This window comes from Uloborus diversus, chromosome 6 (genome assembly GCF_026930045.1).
Source record: "Uloborus diversus isolate 005 chromosome 6, Udiv.v.3.1, whole genome shotgun sequence".
NCBI lineage: Eukaryota > Metazoa > Arthropoda > Arachnida > Araneae > Uloboridae > Uloborus > Uloborus diversus.
This window is the reverse complement of record NC_072736.1, coordinates 112042518-112064015: the sequence shown is the minus strand read 5'-3', so window position 1 is coordinate 112064015 and position 21498 is coordinate 112042518. Positions and strand designations below refer to the sequence as shown.

At 33.3% G+C, this 21498-nt stretch overlaps 1 protein-coding gene across 1 annotated transcript; it reads right to left on the bottom strand.

Moving 5' to 3' along the window:
• Nucleotides 1-936: 936 nt before the first annotated feature.
• On the bottom strand, nucleotides 937-21119 carry LOC129224545 (uncharacterized). Its single transcript, XM_054859021.1, has 4 exons — nucleotides 20298-21119; nucleotides 16072-16186; nucleotides 5248-5393; nucleotides 937-1068 (listed from the first exon to the last, which is right to left on the bottom strand). The coding sequence occupies exons 1-4, from the start codon at nucleotides 20810-20812 to the stop codon at nucleotides 945-947; spliced, it is 900 nt and encodes a 299-aa protein (XP_054714996.1). The 5' UTR covers nucleotides 20813-21119; the 3' UTR covers nucleotides 937-944.
• Nucleotides 21120-21498: the final 379 nt, after the last annotated feature.

Below are 21498 nucleotides of genomic sequence, written 5' to 3'. Positions count from 1 at the left end.
CGCTAACTAAACCATATTAACTGAAGTATTTTTGGCCTGCCTCGCCTCCAAAATTTTAATGTGGCCTTCAAGTAAAAAAGATTGAAGACACTGTGGTTTAGATTTACATTACTGGAAATTTTGATCATAATTCACAGGAGGAAGAAAAATGACTCAAGAAAGATATTTTCTTGTCCGTAGAGGGGATGGAAACCATGTCCTTCCCGTTACAAGCATGATACTCAGAACTCCTAACAAGCCTCCGTCTTCAGGTGCTAGGCACCAATGCAATGATTTAAGTGAAAAACTAATGTAAATGAGCAAAAATTATCAAGAAACTTTTAAGGCCACAATGGATCATTTTTATCAGATCAAAATGCACAACAAGAAAGTCGTGAGAGAACAGCTCCTTTTCTAAAGAAAAAAAGATATTGTGAGCTGTTTATTTTTCACCAAAAGTGGTGGAAAAAATCTTTGAAACAATGCCTCACTTATATAGTTTGTTGAATTTTTAAATTTTGGCTTTCCCACAAAGGAACAAAAACCGCTTTTCAGAAACAATATATATGGTTGATCTAATGCTATGCTAGAAAGCTGATGTTGGCATACAGGAAAGTAGGCTCGTTTAATTCTAAACAGAACTTGTTAGTTCTGATAATTAAGGTTCTGCTATATTTTAATATAAAATTTTAAAGTAAAATATTAAAGTAATTTTCTCACAACTTTATATGACGAGGAAACTGAAGCATGGTTGATCTCCAGTTATTTTTTAATGGCATATACAACAGCATGTAAATGTTTTACTTGTCTCAAGATATTTTCTAAATGACAGATGTAAAAAGCTTTTGATTTGAATTAATCTTGTACTTTTTTTCCCCTATAAAGAAACAAAGTAGTAACTTGAGAAATGAATTAAAACATATAAGTAAAAAAGAAATTATTCTTTACACAATTGATTATACAAGTTATGTGTTTTTAATTGATTTTTGTGATAGAACATATTTCAATTTATTCCATACAGCGATGCACATATTTCTTAACCTAAAGTCCTTTGAACCTTCTCCTTTTGTAGAAAAATTATACATATCTCTGAAAAAGAAAATAGGAAAATCAATGCGTATAAGAAGGAGGAATTCTTCAAATATAGCATTCATGTAAATATTGTGATAGATATCAAATGATACAGTATGGAATAATGTAATATGTAATTTTTTTTTAATATCTTGAAATTAAAAGTAAATATAAAGAGCAAACAAAGTATAAAAACAATTTTTTTAAAAAAAGGCATTTTAGTTGAAAATATAAATTTTTGTTAAAAATTTGACACATAAAAATTCAAATTTGAAGCATCAGTATTTTAAGATTTTTTATCCAAAGAAATGTGATGTTGTATTTTAACTATAATTGGTATTTTTAAAAACATTTTAAACTTCCAGAATGAGAAAATGCCCCTTCTTGCACAAATGAACCCTTGGAACATGTGCTTATTACTACTTGCAGGAATTAAATGTAAAATGTACATAGTACACCCATCAACTTGTGATGGTTAAACGTAACCTTAACTGAAGGGGTTGCTTTTTTAAATTGAACTTTCTGTAAACAAAATGGGTTATTTGAAAAAAGCTACCAAAATGCAGTAAATTCATGAATAACTTCTAACTTGGGATGTTCTAATCCTTAAGCCAGCTGTTCTCAATCTTTACCTGATTCGAAGCACCTGTTGAAGAATTAAAATATTCTTTCAGTGCTCTATTCTAGTGGTTCTCAACCTTTTCACTGCTGAGGACCACTTGATATTCTTTCAAATCCTAAGTGGATCACATACCATAGAAATAATATTTTCACTACAACTATGTTAGGAGAAATGAGATAAAATCAAAAGTTTTGCTTAATAAATTTAATCAACTATAAAAATGATATATAGATTATTTTTTACTCGTCGTTTGCAGAACACAGGAAAATTGCTCATGGACCACCAGTAGAGAATCATTGCTCTAATACATGCAGTAAACTAACGATTATCCATGGAAGAGGGTGGCATGGTAACAGCTGGTAATCCGAATAGTAGGAAAAAAAGATACTAGTGTATATAATAGCTAAAAAATGTGAATAAAACTCACATACATTTAAATTATTGCTGAAAACTATAACACTGAATGTTAAAAATATATGTACAAACTAAAGATCATTACTGCAAGCAGTTTACATGCACAGGGGAGAAGTCAGACTAACAGTTAAATGGACACTGATTAAACGAAATTCTGTAACACTGCACTTCAGATTGACGTCATGACAAAATTGTCTACGCTGGCGAAAATGCAAAAGGACCCGGATAATCTGACTCCTGAAAACCTGTTCGTTTACTGTACATATAGCACCCCCTCCCTTCCCTAAAGCATCCTAGGATGCCAAGGCACCAACTTTGAGAACCCCTGGCTTAAGAAATTTTAGACACAATGAAATGCTTTATATACAGTGGACTCTCTCTATTCTGAACACTCATGGAACTGAACAAAAGTGTTCAGATTATGGGGGTGTTCATTATAGGAGAGAGATTGGATAATGCATGCATATGTGGGTGATTCTCCAAAAACCTGATATTTTCCAATCACATTTTTTTTTTTAAATTAAAAATGCTGAATAAAAATCTGAAAAATATCATACTTACTCTTTGCTAGGAACTTATTGATAGAAAAACAGAGGAAACTCACATTAACTATGTTACACCCTCAAAAGAGGGGTCAAATTTTCGCACCGCAAGAGACTGACAAGCAGCAACAGGAGAGTCAAAAAATAAATTTCTTCATGGGTTATCAAAAATGCAGCTATAGTAATAAAGAAATAACTGAAGCCTAAATCAAAAAGTATGGTTATTAAATGACAAAACAAAATTCATGTAAAACCTCCCTTAACGGATACCCCTAATTTCTTCGAGTACAAGCCCCACATAGGTTTTTCCATATTATTCACTCTGAATAGCTTACACTTCGAATAACGGACATTCATTTCAACGAAAAAAAAATCAATTGCTACATTAAAACTTTCTTTAAGTTAGCCATACACAGTATGATAAAATTTATAAAAAGAAAATTTACTTTCTCATTACGTGCGAATTGTTTTACGGTTCAATAAATATAAACATAAAACAAAAAGAGAATCAGCAATATTAATAACATGTATTTTACTTTTAATTTAAAAGCAACTACGTAATTTATAGCAACTTCACTAAACTATTTGAGCAACATTTAGAAAAACAAATGTCGATCTAATAAAATTTGAAGTTTTATCTACTGTTTGAATGAAAAAAGAAAGTTAAATTTGGCAATCTTATTTTCCAACTAATGTATTTTAAATAAATCCTTCTATTCTACGGGATGCATTACCAGTGCTTGAGAAATAATGCTAGGAGAGTGATTTTCTTAGGACAGGAGTATGACATTTTCCATACAATTTGCCTGTTGCATAAACCCAGGATTATAATTAAGGTAACTAATGTTATTTTTTGATTCCAACCTCTTAATTCAACTACACACACTATATAAGCAGAATTACTATTTTTCTTTTATTTAACACAGAAAATTTTTCCAGGAAAATAACAGCAAAAATGTAGTTTCATACTCATTTTTGAAGTTCAAAGTTTTAGTAAGAACAGCAGACAAATCATATGAACTTAATACTAATCTAACAAAATGGTGATAATAAACAGTGCTGTAGCACGGCAAAACAAAAATTTCTTTTTTTAATCTATAATAATTGAACTCATTCCTAGGACAGGAGAAGGACATGAAACCTGGGGACAAAGTTTAAAACAATGTATGCTGATGATTTAAAGAATGCTATTTTACTTTTAAATATGCTCAATTTTGTGCGACAAATTGAATTTGTGGAATGTTGATATAAAATTTTTAAATAAATTAAGTCCATTTGAAAAATGGCTGGGTGCCGAAAGTGCGACTTTCTGAGTATTAAAAGTTTTTGTACAAAAATCTAAATGAGTTATTGTTTTAATAAGAGTAGAATAACATCAGATAAGTTATTTCTAACTATTAAAAAAAATGAAAACATGTTCTGAGTTAAATTATTTTTGTGTTAGGCTACTAGGACGTAATATTGTTAGAATTTTGGAGAATCACCCATGTATTTATTACATTTGGATTATGTTCAATACTTTGCCCAGTGAGCAACACCAGTTACTGGGATAGAGGTGCTGAATTTTGGATTTGGTAGCTAGAGCAATGCCTAATTCAACTCAGTAGGACCTAAACTCTTACATATATTTATTTCTTTTTTAATTAAAAAAGTTTAATGCAACATTCAACAATAAAATATTACAATACAGCTATCAGTACAATACTTGGAAAAAAAAAGTTATTTTCAATTTTTTTTTGAATTGTGTATTTTCATGCAAGATATGTGTTATCATCCCAGTAAAACTGTTTCGAGTGATTCTCACCCACATATTGCTTGAAGGTAATCATACTTTAAAGGCCTTGAATACTACTTGACACAATGGTAGGGTTCTTGAAATATAGCTCAATGGCAGAAACTTCAGGCTTATATTGCTCAGCTGAATGATTTCATGTGATGCAGCAATATCCAGGAAAATTATTTTTCTTCCTCCTCCCTCCATTCATCCTCCCCCCATCCTCCCTTAATCATTGTGATAAAATCGTGAATGTATTTCAGGCTTTCCAATCTGGTTCATCGGAACTCCAGAGCACTGATGATAAACATGTTCAGTATAAAAAGAGGTAACTATTAAAGGGGGTTAAAAATAGCATTCATAATACTGTGGTGTTCAGAGTACAGAGAGGGCAGCCTATGCAGTTTTTCTGGGACCATCAGAATATCAGGGTGTTCACATTATAGAGTGCTCAGATAGAGGGAGTTCTCTGCATATACAAATGGTGCTTTAAAAAAAAAGAGATCATTGGCAAGATTGAATCATCCAGACATATGAAGTTTTGGGGAATTCAAACAAAAGGGTAGAAGAGAAACAAAAAATAATGTTATTCAGATCAAATTTATATCAAAGTTAATGCTACAATTTGAAACTAGTCAAAATGAACGTTTCAAATGCACAAAAATAGAATGCAAAATGAAAATTTCCAGCAAATTTGTTTGCCTGGCTGACAAAACTTAAGCATCGAATGTTTCATAGTCAAGATAAATTTTTATCATAACAAATGAGAATGCTCAGGAAACAGAAATAACATAAGTAAATAATCAAGTAATTTTCAAAACTCTTGGCAAGGAATATTCATTTACCTGATTATTCTTTTTGTTTTTTTATAATATCCTCTTTGAAGAAGACTCATAGCAAAATAAATTTTACATCTGCATACAGTTAGTGGATCTCCAAGTCGTAGAGCAATATGCAGCTGACGTATGGATATGTCTCCAGCTTTTTCTGCCTATAATAGAAGCATTTCATATGTTTTATGCTAATGCAATTATGGCCTTTTTTAATGTATATTTTTTATTACAACAAATTGAGGGATGAAAAGATCAATTAGGTATTACAATTCAGTTTTTGAAATTCGAGAAAAACTTGACGAATCATAGGTGTCCCTCATATAACACGGTTTCAATATTACAAGGTACCAAATTTGCGATTATTATAACACGGTTTCGACATTTACACAGTACAAAGTTTGTTTAATACTTCATTGTTTTGATGCATGAACGTTAGCTTTAAAAAAGATGGAATCTCATTTTTGTTTAATTCTTTCTGTTAATGTTTGATAACTCTGATAAGTTTTTACTTTGTTTTTATGAAACTTGGTTTTGATATAAATACGGTACACATCCCTTGATTTACATTATTTCTAAGTTTCGTATAACACGGTTTCGATATAACACGAAACATGGTTTTGATACAACGCGATACATATTGACATGATTTTTACTAAGTACACGATTATTTAGCGTAAAAAATAAGTTAAAAAGTTATTTTTAAAAAAGTTTTGTAAAACTCAGTTTGATATTACATGGAACTAATTAACCGTGTTATAGGAGGTACTCCTGTACATGTTTTTTCATGATTTTTGGAGAAAGTGAAGATTTTTGATTCAATATTATTAAACTATCATTTTTAATTTTTTTTTTAAATTAGAAGTATTTATTTCTTCTTTTGAACAAATTTTTTCCACAAAAGTGAAGCATTCTATTTTGCTAAACATGTAGTTAGTTGTAATACTCAATTCACAGGGACAAATGTTTTGTTTAAAACTTAGTGTACTGAGATTAAAGTTATGAAAGAGACATTTTAACCAGGGGTGCCCCCCCCCCAAGACCAAGGGCGCACCCTTAAATATAATGACCCCCCAAAATAAAAAATACCCCTCAAAACACCCCCTAGGTAGGCACCTCTGTTTTAACAAACAAAATTGTATGGAAGGACTCATTTTAAGACACAGAATTGCGTGAATAGGCTGCATTTATGATTGGAGTTTTGTGAAGGGGCTGTTTATGCAACACAACATTTTGTAATATCAAAGCAAAGCGAACCCAAGTTATATACATTTTATACAAGTTTTTGTTAAACTTAAAAATTAATGAAAATGAATGTCTCAAAAGCACAAAAAAAAAAAAAAAATAAAATAAAATGAAAATTTCCAACAACCCCAAATAATAATAATGATTGGATCCCCTGGCTTGGTTTCAAGTTCTTTCACATTGAAATTAAGCATGGTTTAAAAGATCTTTTCAAGAAATTAAGATCCTAATACAAGTATAAATAGCATCCTATGTATTTGAAATCAGCATTCAAATGCAGTAATATGCAGATGTTTGTAATAGCCACATTACCAGAAGCAATGTTACCAGAATGAATTGGAATTGGCTTACTCTAAAATTTCAGTTCTCTCATATTGTGCATAACTATTAAAATATGTAAATAAGTACAATTTGGAGACATACCTATTAGTTGGAGCAAACCTAACCTGGCAGCATTGTAAAGGCTACACTGGGTCCTAATCACTGCACTATGACGCTGCTAGGTTAGATTTGCCCCGATTATAGTCAATTTTTTAAAAATCCTTTTCTTTCATCAAAGTGTAAATAAACAAATAATTTTCCTTCTTTTGCCACAATATATATATATATGTTTTTTTTTTTTTTTTTTTTTTTTTGCGGGGCAACTTATTCGCATTTTGCATTTTTAAATATAATTATTTTGAATTTGTACCTCTTTCTACAATGAATGGATTAGGCTCAAAGGGACTGTCTCATGCTGTGGCGTTCGCATGGGTGTCACCAGGGGTACCGGGTTACCCCACATTAGCTCAAAAAAAAAAAAAAAAAAAGAAGGGAAAGAAAAAAAGGACCAACAAGGTTAAAAGTCCAAAGCCCTTGTTTTGTTATAATGTGCAGGCGGCTGTGGCTGACTGGCAAGGAAGCTTCTTCTAATCAGCTTCTACATCAAACACCCAACTTTCATCATTTCTTCTTCTTGTATATGCATTTAATTTATGATATGATAGTATTAAAAAAATGTTTTCATGAAACGGTGCTGCAGAGAGGAAGAACTTGAGGTTTGTTAAATCAAGTCAAGGTTCTAAATTTGAATGGGAACACTTTTTCAGGGGCGGAATTTATAGTCTATTCAAGGGGGTGGCGGTTGAAAACCGTAAAAACCTCCCCCCCAGACCCGACATGTTGTACCGATCCCACCTCTTGTGTAAAGACGACAAGAGATTGCATGGTCTTTTAGAGACGTTTAATCAACATAATAATATGTACAGCTATATTACAAATTACAGATTATTTAATGTTACAAAGATATTTTGAACTGCGAGAGCCGCACTCCGCGACTAATCAGCTCTTTGCATCACGAGAGTCTCCCCCTGTTGACCTCTTTACTTTCTCTTATATACGGGGATTCGTTTGGCGGGGAATGCACCCCTGTTTACAAAATGCGTTAAGATCTTTTCCTCCTGCTGTCTGGTTTTCAACCGCGTTGACAAGATGGCTGAAAAATGTTCCCTATAGTGTCACAGACATCATATCACACCAAACGGAGAAAGTTTATGTGCACAACAAATGTCCAGCTTCGGATAGAATTCAGCTATTCTGAAGATCTAATTTCGAACATTTCTCAGAAAAGGGGAGCAAAAACCGTATTTACGTGTGGTCTTATACTTATCCAGCTCCCATACTGGTGACAGATATAAAACACCCGCGTTACATGTTTTTCTCACGATGAGTGTGGTCTGGAAAAGAATTTCTAGACCGACCCCACACATTGAATCACAACAACAAACAATCTGGAGAAATCGCATCGGTATAATGTAGGGTGCCCCCATCCAATAGGGCTTTGAAAACTAATGTTTTACATATTAGTGAGGACAGTTTTTGCTATGCAAAATACGATGCTTCAAATATTTTTTTTAAATATTTTTTTTTACAATGTGAACATTTCTTTGGAGATAGGGTTCATAGGTTTGAGTCCTATACTCTGAATTTATGCTAAAAATAAATGAAACCACTGTAAAACAAGCCCCTAGAAAACAAAGAAAAGTTTTGCTGATTTTTTAAATATTTATGGAGTGTATTCATGAGTCTATGCTTTTGAAATTGGCAACTCGCTAGTCTCTCAGAAGAGCGTTAATGGCTAATATAATGCTCCTTTTCAAACCTAATAAAAATAATGGCTATGAAACTGTCGAAAACTGGAAAAAAATATAAAAAAAGATGGTGGGTACCATTCCTAAAAAGTGGGACCTAGCAAAGTTATAGAATTCACTTGATTAAAATAGTAGAAATTGCTCTCTCTCTAGTATATTCTTCAATTTCATATTATTGTTTTCAGAAAATGATGGTTACGGAGGGAGTTATCACCCCCACTGCCCCCCATCAAATCTGCCACTGCTCTTTTTGATACCCTTCAAATGGATATTTACCCCCCCCCCCCCTTTTACACAAATGAAGTTCATAACATTTTAACACATAGTAAAAATATCAAGGAATACTATACCATGCTTTTCATGAAAGAAAAACAAAGATGCTGGTGTGAAAATTTAAAGTACCCAGTGGCGTACCTACGTAGCCTAGCGTTCCGGATTAACTTTAAGGATGGAGCGCTCGTCCCACATACCGTTTCATAGAAATTCATTACTGAAAATAACATTAGCAGTTCAGCATATTTTGGAGAGAGGGGCTACAGAGTGTTCTTCCCAGTAATTTTAGAAATTATAATTTTAAAAACTCAGTTTTAGATGATTTCATGTAATTAAAGGGGGTAAAGATTCAAGGCCCTCTCTGGAAACTTTTCAAAATTGAAGCTCCAAAAATGTTATTTTAGCCGACCTTCGATAATTTTAGGGTAGGAGTTTTTGAATGAGACTCTCACTCTGAACATCTACGAAATTGAAGCCAAAATTTAAGACGATCTTGAATGTTTTTGGTAAGAAACTGGGAGACACTCCCTCGGAAATGTTTTGAAGTTGTCGGTTTAAAAACCCAGGTTTAGTCAATGTCTGTATTATTTGTGGGAGGAGTTAGCTCCCCTTTTAATTTGTAATATACATTGTATCTTATTTGAATAAAACTTCAAAATATTTCTTTTCCCCATTGAGAGTTGAAATCTCATTTCGAAAAAGAGAGTTTATTCGAGGCAGAAAACCGTCCCTCACCCCTCTCAGATATGTCACTGCAGTGTAGAAGCATTAAGCACACCCAAAAAATGCGCCATACATGCAAAATTCTTTTTTTTTTTTGGCGGAGGGGGGGGGAGACATTTGGTACTGTCCATTTTTTCCTTCTAGCTCCATTGTAACTAATTTTCTTCGAAAAAATTTAAACTCATGATTTGTTTTTGAAATAATCATGGCAGTTGCACTCCTGGAGAGAGCCACTCCTGTATCACTAAAAGGTACCTCATCTATCCAAAATATTAAAATATTTTTACTGAGATCGTAAACGCTTGTATTTCAAACAAATAAAATTCAGGCTAGAAATGGAAAATTTCATTATTGAAAACTAAAACACTCAAATGGTTTTGGAAAAGAAGTTTCGGGAAGAGGTTTCCGCAATATTTATATCAATAATTAAAACTAGAGACCTACCGAGTAGCACTTTGGCCGAGTACTCGGGATTTCACTACTCGGCCGAGTACCGAGTACTTAGCCTTTCACTACTCGGCCGAGTTACCAAAAAATTATTTTTAAAATTAAAAATAAATAAATAAAAGGTTAGGGCTCGACCGATGGCATTTTTTGGCCGATGGGCCGATGCTGATTGTTCAAAGATGGCCGATTGTTTTCCTCCAAATGGCCGATTGCCGATGGCGTAGGCTGATGGCAAAAAAAAAAAAAAAAACCTAACGGAAATACATTGATAAGATTGTCAGGGATTTAAAGGATCATTTATTCATTTCACTTTACTTCCTTTCTACGAATAAGGACTTGTAATAAAAAAAATCAAATGCCGACCTAATTTCTATTTTACGATCACCCAATTTAAACTTCACAAGTTTTTCCGGCACATCTGTACACGCATATGTACCAAAGAACATATAGATGATCAAACTATCCATTTTGAACCCCTCCTCAGTTAATTATCGCAAGTTCTCTTGTGATGTCTTCATATGCGTGAACTTACGTCGCTCAGAAACGTTATGAAATAGTAAGTTGAAAGTTCATACGTACGTAGTATGATCTAAAAGTTCGAGGACAAGCAATATAAAACCTTACCCTGAATTGTTCACATTACCGAAGCACATCTACAAAATAATCACTTTGAACGACTATGCCAACGTTCATTATAGCTTTTAGAAGCACTCCAACAAACTAAACAATAGATTAAGTTTGAAAAAGAAAATCTCTAATCTTATGAATGGTGTTAGTTTTAAACAACTCGGAAGTGCCACTAGAGTTTAATTTCAGAAATACAGGGAGGGGCAAGCAAGTGTTCTAAAAATTACCGTCGGTTCAACAGGAATTTAACAAAATGACACAAAAACCGGTTTCGCCATCTAATATTTATTTCCATGGTCTCCAATTCGGCAATATACACTCTATAACAAAAAAATCGACGCATCAAGAAGCAATCATCCGATCGCTTTGGAATTTTGTATGCATGATTGTTTTGACCAGATGTGCAAGTGATTAAAATTTGGTGTCCAATAAATGAATAGTTTGATCTCCAACACATTGAAACTGGGCATCCAGCAGATGTATATAAAGAGCAGTTCTTCTACAGTTGTTAAAACTTTCTATTTGATTGCGATACAGATTACCTTTCAACATCTTAAAAGTGCCTCGCCGCATGATACATGCTCATTACGAGCAACTGTCAGAGTTTAAACGAGGTTGTATCATTGGATTGAAAGAGGCCGGCTGGTCAAATCGGAGAATCGCTCGTCATTTGAGTCGAAGCGATGCGGCGATTCAAAGATGCTGGCAAGGATAGGTGGAAAATGGCAGAGTTCAGCGTCAGGATGTTAGCGGTCGACCTAGGGTCACAACAGATCGTGATGACAGAGTGATTGTCCAATCAGCTGTAACAGCGCTTTCTTCATCTCTATGAACCATCAGACGTTCAACCCAATTACTAGTGTCCATCATGACCATTTACAGACAGTTGGGACAACGAAATCAACGCTCACGCCAATCGTTACGCCACCTGCCACTGAGGCCTACACACTGCTGAGCCAGATTACAGTGATGCATGGCTCAATCAAGTTGGAACGGTGCCGACTGGGGATGTATAGTCTTTAGCGACGAATCCCGCTCCCAACTGTGTCATGATGATCATCGAAGACATGTTTGGAGACATCCAGGGCAGAGGAGGGATCCTGGTTTTACTTTTGCAAGACACACTGGCCCTCAACAAGGCATTATAGTCTGGGGTGCCATTTCCTTTGATAACTGGACCCCTTTGGTCGTAATTAGAGGTACTTACTGCAGCAGGACAATGCCAGATAACATACTGCATGTGTTGCTATGAACTATCTGCAAGCTGGTCAAACTCTTCCGTGACTTGCCAGATCGTCAGATCTCTCTCCCATCGAGCATGTCTGGGATATGATGGGATGGCGATTGCATCTGGCAAGGAATGTTGATAACCTCGTTCGACAATTGGAGCGAATTTGGCCGGAAATACCGCAGGACAACCTCCGGGAGCTTTATCGGTGTTTCCCACGTCGTGTTTCAGCTTGTATCCAGGATAGAGGCGGGTCAATACCTTATTGAACTTGTTACTATAACTCTGACATAAATCATTCAATTGTTCTAAGAATTTAATCATTTACTATTCTGTGCATTGTCTTCCTATCCACCAATTTTTGTCTCAATCGGATCACTCCTTCTTGGTGCGTCGATTTTTTTTTGTTCTAGAGTGTATCACCAAATGGTTGTCATTCTGAGACGCTACATTAGTTTTGTATTGAAATAAGTAATTAATAGCCACAAAAAATGAGTAAATAGGCTTTTTAGAACACCCGATCGAAAACAAAAAGGGAAGTGCACAACTGGAACGTACGCACACCCCACATGTGAAATTTTAACCTTCTACAGCACACCATTTTTGAGTTATGACTTATGAGAGATACATACGTACATCCAGCCGCAAGAAACAACGCAATAATTAACTTGCTTGGTACCTGAATGCAGTATTAAAAACTCTTTCAGGGGTGACTAAAATAGAAATTCATACTGAAGTTTAAGTAAACTATTTTATATGAAAACAGTAACTCCCTTTGCTTTGCATTAAAAAGTAAAACAGCTAAGATCTTTTTTTTTTTTTGGAAAACATCGGCCAATTCCATCGGATTTTTGATGTTTTTAAGGGAGATGGGCCGATGTTTACTGCAAGTTAGCATCGGCCGCCGATGCCTAAATTGTTGAACCATTGGTGCCGATGCATCGGCCAGGCCGATGCATTGGTCCATCGGTCGAGTTCTATAAAAGGCATGATTAATCAAGTTGGAATTAAAACAAATTACAGTAAAATCCCTCTAATGCGGACACTAACAGGACAATTTTTTTTGTCCACTATAGAGAGGTGTCTGCAGGATAGGGGTTTAATAATGTTATTTGTATTGGAACTGGAGAATTAAAAATTGTCCGCATAAGAGGGGTGTCCGTTAGGAGGGGTTTCACTGCATACCAATCAATTATAGTTTTAGTCCGCCAAACATAAATAATTTTTTTAATACAACAAATGTGCAGGAACACTGCAGACACGTGTTTCTGTCCCCCCCCCCTCCCTCCCGTTACAAGGAACGTCTTTTTCAGTGCATAACATGTGAGCTAAAGAATGTAAAGACATTCGACAAAAAAATCCTAATTTTGTCGGATGCCTTTAAATCTACGAGCTCTCATTTTGTGCATTGAAAAAGGAATTCCTTGTAATGCCAAAACACATGTCTGTAGTGTTCCTGCACTGTACTTTCTACTTTTAACATTGTTTTATTTCCTTTTATTTTTTAAGCAAAGGTATTTTTATATTTTTTATAACTAATTTTTGTTTGTAGCAAAAATCCATTTTTAATATAAAAATTCCATATTTCCTATACTTACCTTTTTTGCATAATTTTTAATAAATAAGTTTTATTAACTTTGGGGACATTAAAATAAAGATTTATTCCATTGAAGCATTACAAACTTCATTATTCTCAAAATTTAAATTTGACTTATAAATTTTAATTGTAAATATGATTGCAGAATATAATGCTTGCTCTTTTTTTTTAAAATAAATTTTAGTATCTGTCTTGGACAATATTCAATTTTTTGCAACTACTCGGCATTGGCCGAGTATCTGATCAGAATTTGGCCGAGTACCGAGTACTCGGCAAATTGGCTGAGTAGTTACCGAGTACTCGGTACGTCTCTAATTAAAACAAAAAAGAAGTTAGGGACATAGCAAAGAAAGTAAAGGGCGGGGAGACCCCGAAACTTATCCCTTCCTTTTACGTTACCAAACGCAGCCTGGTAGTGTTTTTGAAACTTTTATTTTGAAAGATGTTTACGATTAGACTCATACTGCAAATACTCCGATCTAATTTTGTTTCTCTGATTTCATCATCTATCAATATTTAAGATGATTTTGAAAAAAAAAAACCAGATGCCACAATGTCATACTCTCACTTAATTTTTTGATCTCGCCACTTTTTTTTTAAATTGAATACGCCATCCCTTTGTACATATTCAACAATGTTAAATTTCACAAATTATGGGATGACGTATGAGAAAATTTACACCCCTCCCAGGCTCTCTGGTATAGCGGTAACCCCATTACTGAAGCTCTGTGCCCCCCTGGTCTCATGCAAGCATTCTTAATTGTGTGAAATTTTCTCTATATACAAAGAACTATAAAAAGTTAAAAGACAACTTCTCGGTCAGCGAGTATACAAATTGGAAATGGTAATTATGATGAAATTTTTGAATAAAGGTTTCTCTGATTCAAACAAAATTCATTCACTCTTTTTGCTCTAGAGGCAGGGTTGGTAAAAAGGTTAGTTTAAAACAGGTTTTTTTTTTTTGTTTAAACTGGGTTTATTTGGTTTAAGCACGCTATTTGTAAGAGAAAAAATTTTATTCTAGAAAAATCATGAATACTTTATGAATTAATAGTTAAGGAATGCTTGATATTCATATTTACCTAATTTCTTCATAATTAAATAATTAAGAGTAAAATCTGACAATTTCATTTTCTCATAAGTAGAGATTTCTATAGAAGAATATTGTTTGAAATCTTTTTAAAAATACAATATGTAAATGGGCCTTGGTATAAATAATCAAAGAAATAATTTACTGTGACTGTTCAGACATTATTAATTACAAATAACCAAGAATAAATTCTTGTAAATTAATTTCCACATAATCAATAGCTATCTACGATAATTAAAAAAAATAAAAGTAAAATTAAAATGTTACATTCTAAAACATGGTAAGGATTTTGCAGTATCTACAAATGAATCACAAGTCTTATGTAGGTTACAGAACTTTAAAAATCAAAAGATCAAAGCAAATTATGTTTAAGATTTATAAAAAAGTTACAAGTCATAATTTATTTACTTAATGTATCAGTGACAACAACTATAGAAACAGGACAATTATGTTTTAAGAAAATCATTATGTTTTCCATTGTGGACATTATTTCTCCTGGTTTAATAATGTATTTATGGAATAAAATTTTTTTTTTATCAAAGAATAAAATAAAATTTTAATTAAAAGCCTCAGTAGAAAATACTCTATTAACATGTTTTAATAGTGAAAACTGTCATAAAAATTAATGTTTATGGATTCTTCCACAATTCATACATGAGACTTCTTTTATATTGGGATCAAAAAAATTCTTTGATGGGTAAAAATATGGCTTTTTTTTTTTTTTTTTAATAAGAGCATTTACTGAGATACATCAATATTTTCTGTTTTCATAATTTTATATATTTTCTTTTCTTGCTCTGACTGCATGGTTTATCGAAGATGCAAAAAGTGCAGATATAAGCGAAATTTTATGCCTACTTTAAGTGTTCTTGGACTTTAGTTATTTTTTTCTCTTGTCATTCCAATATTCCAATAAGCATTCTCGGTACATTAAATTGATAAAAACATATTTATGAACCTAATGGTAATATAAATGTTTCGTTCTTAATTTTGCGTGGTTTTTCTGAAAATATAAACAAAATACAGTTATGTATGACTTCATCAATTGAGGTAGTGAGAATCAAAGGGATGTGTCAAAATTAAAAATTTGAAGATAGCCAGTACAAATAGTAGGGGAACCTCTTCTCTGTCTTGGGGCAAGAGATAGAACTAGTTGCCCTGGTTGGTGCTGCTACATAGCATGATTTAGAGAGAAAAAATCAATGAAAGTATACTTTGGACATTATCTTTAAACACGTTTTATTCAAAACTTCAAAATGGCTACTTACATACCTTTGCTTCTCACTACCTCAATTATTTTTTAACGACTTCAAAAATTATGTTTAAAAGTAGGTGTTCAGATAACAATATTATTTATCTTCCATTTAGAGCAATTTTCAGCTGCGGTTTTGAAGTTGATTCTTTTTTTTTTCCTTTTTTTAAAACTATTTTATGTAACATATAATTTTAAAGTCTAAACTATATGGAATAACATACTTACACAATTAAGGTAGGAGTCTCCAAGAGCTGAAAAAGCACCACCAAGAGTTGATAACCAAACCATTGCATTTTCCAGCTCACATTTTTCATTGGCTAAGATTTCAATTTTCTTATTCCTGTTCAAAATTACAAAAACAAATAGTTATTTTAAATAAAGAGGACATGTATAATAACTACAACAACAATAAAATTGATTAGGAAGAATTATTACATTTGCATGTTTAAAAGGGAAAACTAATGTTGACATTAATTTTGATAAGAATACCAGTAAAACCTCTTGAAACCGGCCAGCTTTGTTAGTGGCCGGTTTTCGATGGAGCGAAATTTTTGGCCAAGGATATGCGCACAAGGTTTCATCAAACCTTCTTAAGAGTAGCTATTAAAACCCATGAATATCAGAGTAGTCGCAAATCTGGGCTTTGAAATACACTGGCGACATTTTTAAAAAACTTATAAGCCTTTCGTTAAGCGAATAGCTATGTGTTTTTGTGGTGCTTAGGGGGGGGGGACTCAGGAGTGTCCCCTGTTCCTATCAACTGTAAAGCTGAAAATTAGCGGTCGCCACTCGCCACGTGGCAATTAAAGTTGCAAAAGTGGCAATTAAAAAATGTCATCGATCGCCACCCCCGGTCACCACTCTAATTGCATAACCAATCGAACCACATTCCCCTCCCCCTGTTTAATGTGTTTTACCATATTTTAAAACTAAAGCATTTTGCATACATCGTCTAGGACATGCTCATGAATAGTTGGCAGGTTTAAGAAAACAATGTTTAATACATCACTCATGCATAAAAAAAGTAACACAACTCAAAACACATATTTTGCGGTTCATTTAAAAATATATAGCAGTTTGAGATGTTGCTTACAACGGGGTAAACATCATAAAGGTCCCTATGGTTTGCAAAATGATTTACTAATGCTCTAAAACCGAACTTTTTCCTTGTTTTGCACTGTGCTAAAAGGTTTTTTTTTATTAGTCTCTTTTGTAAAATTTTATGATTTTCGGTTGTGTAACCTTTCTTGCGTGGGAGCGATATTCTGATGATACTTTTTTTCATTATTAATAAAAATTTGAAACATAGTTGTAGTTTTAAAAAGTAGCTAATAACTTCAAAAAGTGGCCACTAATAAAACTGAGTCTACCAGCAACTGGCTACTAACTAATTTCCTTGTTTTCAGCTTTAATCAACTGTCCCTACAATTGTTCTTATCATTGGCTGTTTTAGTAATCCATGAGACCTAATTATCAAATTTTTATTTTCCAATAATTTATTCATGATTGTTACCTTGTAGTCCATTGTAGTTTCTTGAACATTATTAGTGGTAACCTACTCATTTTGAGTACTTACCATCAAAAATGAATACCCGGGTATTTTGCACCACTGCCTATGATTCAAGATTGATGTGAAGGATAAAATATGCAAAAATAATTTTAAAATACCAATCAATTTTATCTTTATAAAAAACTATTTTCCTCTCCTTATGTTTGGCAGACTAAAACTATAATTGATTGGTATGCAGTGAAACTCCTCGTAACGGACACCTCTCAAAGGCGGCGGACACCCCTCTTATGCAGACAATTTTTAATTCCCCAGTTCCAATACAAATAACTTTATTAAATCCCTGTCCTGTGAACACCTCTCTGTTGCGGACAAAAAAAAAACTGTCCTGTTGGTGTCCGCATTAGTGGGATTTTACTGTAATTTGTTTTAATTCCAACTTGATTATCTTACCTTTTATTTATTTATTTAAAAAAAAAAAAGTTTTGTAAAATTTTTGACACAAACAAAATTTTTTATGTAATTCATAGTTAAATTTCAGGAAGAATTTAGTTTTAATAACTATTATACGGACAAGGAGGTCTATACTACTATTCCAATAAGTTCAAAATTCATCACATGTGTGTCAGTGGTTCTACTTAAAACATAATTGTACTCAGTAACTCGGCAGAGTAGTAAAAGGCCGAGTACTCGGTAACTCGGTACTCGGCCGAGTAGTGAAAGGCCGAGTACTCGGTACTCGGCCAAAATGCTACTCGGTACGTCTCTAGTTCGGACCTATAAAAAAATATCGTAATAGGCAGGTTGTCATTATAGACAGTTTGATTATTCATGCTGACATTTTGCTGGGGCCAAAAAAAAAAATGTTATAGAGAGGTAATCGATATAGACAGTATTGTTATACACAGGTTTCACTGTAGTACTTTTTGCACTTTCAAAGACATTAAACACCACCTGATCATTTTTGCATCAATATTATGTCTGAAGGGGAGAAAGGGTCACAAAAATGTACAAAAACGATATAATACGTCATTTAAAGTAATACATCATGAAATCAAGTAAAAACACATAACTCCCACATAGTATCAGGGGTCTGTCCAGGATTTTTCACAGGGTCCGTTTTTTGTGAAAAATCAAATAATTTTGTGAAAAATGAATTAATTTTGTGAAAAATCAAATAATTCCGCAAAAAAAAAAAAATGTTAAAACGAAATTTTAGAATTTAGAGATGGCACAAACTGCATCATTCAAACTTAAAGTTGAGTGTTTTCCTCTTCTATGTTGAGAATATCATTCTGGAGTGTTTTTCTAGTATTTGGCGGGAGAGGGGGGGGGGGGGGAGGGGGCTCGCTCTCTCAAGTATCAGTATTTATCTAGCATTCTACATTATGTTAAATTATACTAGAAATATTTCTGTACAGTATTAAAAATAATTGTAATTGCAACAAAAAAAAAATCAGACAAGGATTCAGCACTTAACTTTTTGACCCAAGACATTCTTAAAAAGCACAGAATTTCGTTTAAAACTTATAAATTTCGTGATTTTAACAAAAATAAAAAGAGATTTTATTTGTTTACCTCTTAACAAAGCGTACTAAACATCAAAAATTCGAAAAATTGGATTCCCATAGCGGATGCAAAGAGATCGCAATTCTCAAAGTGAAGGCATCAAAAATATAACGGCTCTTGTACAAGAAATATTTTTGATAAAATTATTTTAAAATTGCATTTTAGAGTCTTATGATAAACATATCATTAATATCTGTGGACACAGTCGAAGCAAAAAAATAAATAAATAAATAAACCATCGATTCAGCATTTCAATTTTTGACTCATAAAAGAAATTGGAATTTTGCTTTTAAAACTTGAAATGAGAGTTCTAACGAAAATAATGAGACTTTTCATTTATTTTTCATCCTAATAAGGCGAAGTTAGCTTGAAAAAAGAACAAAATATGATTCTCATATCGGATGTTAAATGATTGCATTTTTCAAAATGAAGACATCTAAAGGAAAAAACGGTAATTTATAGTTTATTTAAAGTTAATCATCCTTGTTAGCATCGAATATTAAACCCATATAATTTTCTCCCAAACTAACAGTTAAACATCGCACCTCACCGTAAAAACGTAAAATGATGAGAATGTTTTCTAATCAAGTCATTATAAAGGTTCAACTCCAGACGCTAAGTGGTGATAATTTTGAAGTTGGTAACTCTATCTGAAGCGATCACATTTTTTTCTCCACCCTTACTATCCCTTTGCAGTTCTAGGTTCATTTCGCTGGTACATATTATTCTTGTTTATTAAATCTGAGCGGGGAGAAAAGTGGTTTACCAACGCCTTTTCAGAAAAGTTTACAACAACACTGCTGCTAATTAACTGTGATAAAAACACACAAACAAAACTATTTAAAACCAAACTTATTTTCAGCTGTTAATTTCTTTCCAAGAAACAAACAACAAGCATTATATTTATTTGGCAGTAGCAATTATTTATCGCTTGCAGGAGCATCGCAAGAGTGCCGCCAATCTTTTTTTTTTTGCAAAATTAGCAGATTTTGTATAAGAAGATGCCTCTAATTTGACTTCAAAAAAGATTCCAAAAATTATCAGTTTTATACACGGAAAAATGCATTATTTTTCTTTCAGATTTGCTCTTTCAATAAACAATTTGTGAAAGATCCGATCTTGTTTATCAGAATTTTGTGAAGGGTCCGTTTTGGTTGATTGGGATTTTGTGAAGGGTCCGTTTTGGTTGATTGGGATTTTGTGAAAGGTCCGTTTTGGTTGATTGGGATTTTGTGAAAGGTCCGTTTTGGTTGATCGGATTTTTGTGAAGGGTCCGTTAACGGACCCAAATATCCTCTGGCCAGACCCCTGAGTATGTTATCTTTAAAATAATAATACTAGTTATGTATTCTTTTAAAAACTAATATCTACTCACCATTTGTAATCCACTATATTTTTGTTTGGTATAAAGAGATAAACAGTAATACTAATCATCCATAAACATCTACTACAAAATGCACATAATACTCTTCGATCCACTGAATTTGATGCATTCCTAGATCTCTTGAAGTACTCCTTATATAACTTCGAAAGAACATTCCATCGAAATTGTTTTGATCTATTTAACTCCAACATTAAAACGGAAAAAAAGGATGCATCCATCCTAACTTTCACTTGTCTTATCCATTTTAGATATAGAATTCTTTCAACGCACAGACAAAGCTCCTTGCAAGTTAAATCACTGTCACTGGATTTTAAACATGCACTCGAAACGGTATCACTGCTGCATGCTTTACACATCTGTAAGTCATAATTTTTTTCGAAAAAATTTTCTATTGACTGAAGAGGATGACAAAAATCCGGAGACAAAATATATTCATCTCCTACTACTTCAGATGAAAATTTTGGAGTTACTTTTGCAACAATAAATAAATTATCCGTTGGCTCCATGAAATTATATGAGGAAGTAGTTTATAATAAACTTCACGCAATGAAATGGAATACAACTTAAGGCTATCCCCATGGAATTCACATAGTGAATTGGAATATGTTATAAGTTTAGAGAAAAGTTAGAAAACATTCAAAAATATTATCAAATGCAATGGGAACAAAAAAATACTATAGATTGCATTATTTGATATACATTTATTTGCTTGTAGGGTGACGAAGGAGGCTAAAGCAAGTTTTTAAGTGTCACCATTCCACATGTGTCACAAGACCAAAATTTTCCCCAAAAACGAAATCCGGAAAAACATCAACAAACAGCATCGATACCGAAGAGGTTACAATGACAGTGAAAGGATTATTCGTTACTCAAGGCTTAGCAAAAAAAAAAATAGGGTATGTTCGAATAGTTGGTTAACCGATGAATAACCAGCGTGTTCTAACAGGGCCGGCTCTAGAAAGGCGATATTGATAAGTGCCCCCCCCCCCCCTACATTGAATAATAATAACAACCAAACCTGCGTTCTAGTCAAGCTACCGATTAATGAAAATTCGAGTCATAATGGAAACATTCTATGCTTACGTTCGACGAGCAAGACCAGTAGCGATTAGAGTCCCTATATGAAAACGTAGTTTTCAGAGTTGCGACAACAGCTACGCTCGGAAAGCGCTACCGGTTACAGGGGGAAGAT

What these genes read in the sequence shown, in the direction of transcription:
- LOC129224545 (XM_054859021.1), bottom strand. Translation starts at nt 20,812, where the DNA reads ATGGAGCCAACGGATAATTTATTTATTGTTGCAAAAGTAACTCCAAAA. An exon ending in AATATAGTGGATTACAAATG is followed by an intron (nt 16,187 to 20,297) that starts GTGAGTAGATAT and finishes AATTTTGAACAG; the next exon opens with GAATAAGAAAATTGAAATCT. An exon ending in AAAACAAAAAGAATAATCAG is followed by an intron (nt 1,069 to 5,247) that starts GTAAATGAATAT and finishes TTTCTTTTTCAG; the next exon opens with AGATATGTATAATTTTTCTA.